The 3036-nt window shown below is 46.2% G+C and overlaps 2 protein-coding genes across 2 annotated transcripts in view; both read right to left on the bottom strand.

Moving 5' to 3' along the window:
* Positions 1-838, bottom strand: part of PPTG_24492 (hypothetical protein) — a gene marked incomplete at both ends in the record, with an annotated part of 4051 nt that extends 3213 nt beyond the window's left edge. Inside the window, 3 exons of the mRNA XM_008917391.1 lie at positions 33-341; positions 484-587; positions 660-838. Coding sequence (XP_008915639.1) covers positions 33-341; positions 484-587; positions 660-838 — 592 coding nt within the window. The remainder of the gene's footprint in view (positions 1-32; positions 342-483; positions 588-659) is intronic.
* Positions 839-1434: 596 nt separating this feature from the next.
* On the bottom strand, positions 1435-2796 carry PPTG_19052 (hypothetical protein; the record flags this gene model as incomplete). The annotated part of the gene is made up of 3 exons (XM_008917360.1): positions 1435-1736; positions 1816-1921; positions 2545-2796. The coding sequence occupies 3 exons, from the start codon at positions 2794-2796 to the stop codon at positions 1435-1437; spliced, it is 660 nt and encodes a 219-aa protein (XP_008915608.1).
* Between the last annotated feature and the right edge of the window lie 240 nt (positions 2797-3036).

The raw sequence follows: 3036 nt of genomic DNA, 5'->3' as shown, positions 1-3036 counted from the left end.
CCAGAAACAGAGACTTGTAGTATTTCCGGTACGTGATAGCCGCTGCACTGAGTATCGTTGTAGATGAAGTTGATCGTGCACATCAACTCCTCCCATGAAACGATGATAGTCCTTGATCACTTTGGAGCACGAAATTTCGTTTTGCTCCCCTGTCTTCTCCCGGCGATCAACGCGATCAAGCGAGAGATTTCCACCTATCGAAAGAAAGTGTACAGGCTTACTACCCCACCAGCAAATTGCAGCCATGTTGTTGACGTTCTTGGACCGTGCAAACGTCACTGCGCCACGCGGGATGTCTTTGGGTCTCTTCTTCATCTTGGTGACCACGGCCTTGCAGAAGCCTCGGCAATTCGTCATAATGGTTCCGATAGAGTAAAATCCCATAATCTAAAGCTGGACTACAAGAACGATAGAAGTGTAGAACCGATCGACTACAACAAACCTCATCGACTTGCCAGTCGTTTTTTTTTTTTTTTTTTTTACCAAAACCCGCTCTCAGATTTCTCACAACCGCTGCAGGACCAGACTTCATATCCACAACTCCAGATTCAGCAATATGCTGCTTTTGACCACAGTACACTTCAAAGCTGTTACACACAACAATGTATATACAGCATAAGTAACGCATACAATACAGCATAAACCATTTGCACTCTTACCGAATACAATAAGCAGAGCGCGCACAGCACAGCATGAACAGCTTCGTACCCCACTTGTGTGGTTTATCTTTCATGTACATTCGAGTTCGGTTATATGATGATCTGGACGGGAGCATCGTCTCGTCAAATGACAGTTCTGCAGGAGGAATGTAGGATTCCACGAATGTCTGCTGTAACATGGTGACTACGGATCGATTTTTCCAGGCTCGGTCGATCTTCGCACGAGGATCCTGATTGTTATTGTATTGGAGATTGCGCGTTATCTCTAAAAATCTGTCTTGTGCCAAACACTTCCCCAAAATCCACCGTGAGATCGCGCCGATATCATCTTGACGCCAGTGACTGGTCATCTTCTCACGATTTGGCATAACGGTCCTGGCGACCAAGAGCTCAATGTATACACACAGTCATGTGGTAAAATTGGCTTGACTGAGAAAAAAATTATGCCGAACATCTCGTCGAGTCTTCGTCTTCTTTGTTGGAGTTACAGTTTCCAGCAGCCTTAGCACGTCTCTCTCTCTCGATGTCTTCTTTTCGAAGTACCTATCCACTCGATTATCCAGTTGCTCATGCATGTAGACATTGCTGCACTCGGCAATGTGCTGCCAAATAGCCATAGACATAAATAGGGAAAACAGAGAAATAGGAGACCCCCCCTCTTCAATGCCACATCTGTAGGTCCGTGTTCAATCTTCAGTTGGTCTGGGTACTCATTGTCATCGGCTACCGGGGAGTACGGTGTTCCCAGGAATTCCTCCACATCCGACGTATCGATTTAATGCCACCAAGTAGTTGAGATTTCCTTCAGTGCAGGTCCAAGAATTTCACCTGCTAAAACTTGTTCTTCGAAGCCCATAGACTCTAAGAAATGGTCTGCAAAGTGACGCTCTTCATTTTCAAAGGCCTCTTCGTCAACCTCGTCAATAGTATCAGCAACTGAGACTTCAGAATCACTTCCATCCAGATCATTCAAGTCGTCTTCTTCAGATGTATCTCCCGAGTCCAGAACTTGGTAGTTGCAATCGTCATCTCGGCAATTGTTGGCTTCATCAGCGTTGTTACCAGATAAATCAATCACTAAGGCATACAATACAGCATATGATACAAGTTAGTCGCAATATTTGTACAGTATATATAGCGTAGCCGAACAACATACGTTCCGTAGTGCCATGTCCTGTGGTGTTGCTTTCCGCACTTCTTGATGAATCTGCTTGCTCCAGTTCATCGTAACCCCGCCTGGTTGGACTTCTTTTCTTCTTATTCTTTGCAGGTGCATTTCCAGTTGTGTGAGCAGATGAAACTTGGTTTGTATAGGGTTCAACATAGTTCAGAACAGAGAATAGGAGGCAGTGTCAGATGCACACACTAGCTTGAATCGACAAAATGAGAACAGTTCGTGCAACATACCTGTTGGTGACGCCAGATTTGGTGAAGAAAATGTTGATTGTGGTCGAACCTGGGATGCGCTTGCCGGAGACGCACTTGTAGTCAAGTCTTTATCTTACAGCATACCAAATACAGGTTAATGATAAGTCGATGTAGTGTAACCAAGTCGTGTGGGTCATAATGCACAGATGACTGAGACGACATCCGCATGGGTGACAGGGACGACGACTTCCTCGCTGTTGAATTGTCTAACTGCTTACTCGCAGGGGACTTGAACCTTCGTGCAGGAGACTTGGACCTTCTTGCTGAAGACTTGGAAGATGACCTTTTCTTCGCTGGCGACTTGACCGCGGACAACTGACGCTCAGTACTCGATGGACATTCTTCTGGTGTCGCTTTGGCGGCATTAGCTGCGCGGACCCTATCAACAGCTTGGTACCGAACCACTGTGCATGCGATACATGTCATTACAACTCAGATAACACATCAATTTATATACCTTTCTATTCGTAGCGTGGTCCACCACAGCTTGCTCTCCTAGGACGTAGTCGATCCCAATAGTGCCGTTAGCATTGCCGCCAGGCAAGATGTAATTCCATCGCGTTTCAACCCCGCGAGAAGGGGGCGGCTTGGAGGTCCATCCTCGTTTCTTAACTTGAGGCCATATGAGCCGGAAGTGCTTCGTGCCGCGTTTAGACTCAAGAAGCACCGCGGCATCCTCACGCGGTGCGCTACTGCGCGTCCCAACCATTGCTTTCCTTCTCCCTGCGAAACATTTCAACTGACTGGTCCGAGCGATTTGGCGCGAAAGTTACCTCTAATCTTCGATCTTTCATCTAAATGATTGCTTCAAACTGTCAGAGTACATACCAAAAATCGAGAAAACGGAGAGTGGTACTTCAACCCCTACCCTCTGTAGAAAGGCGATTCGGATCTTTTCTTGCTTCAATCCATTACATAAAAAATTGTATACCGAAGGATGTGCAAACTC

Source organism: Phytophthora parasitica, assembly GCF_000247585.1.
Source record: "Phytophthora parasitica INRA-310 unplaced genomic scaffold supercont2.100, whole genome shotgun sequence".
Taxonomy (NCBI): Eukaryota; Oomycota; class Peronosporomycetes; order Peronosporales; family Peronosporaceae; genus Phytophthora; species Phytophthora nicotianae.
Note: the sequence above shows the minus strand (reverse complement) of the source record. Positions and strands in the feature narration are given on the sequence as shown.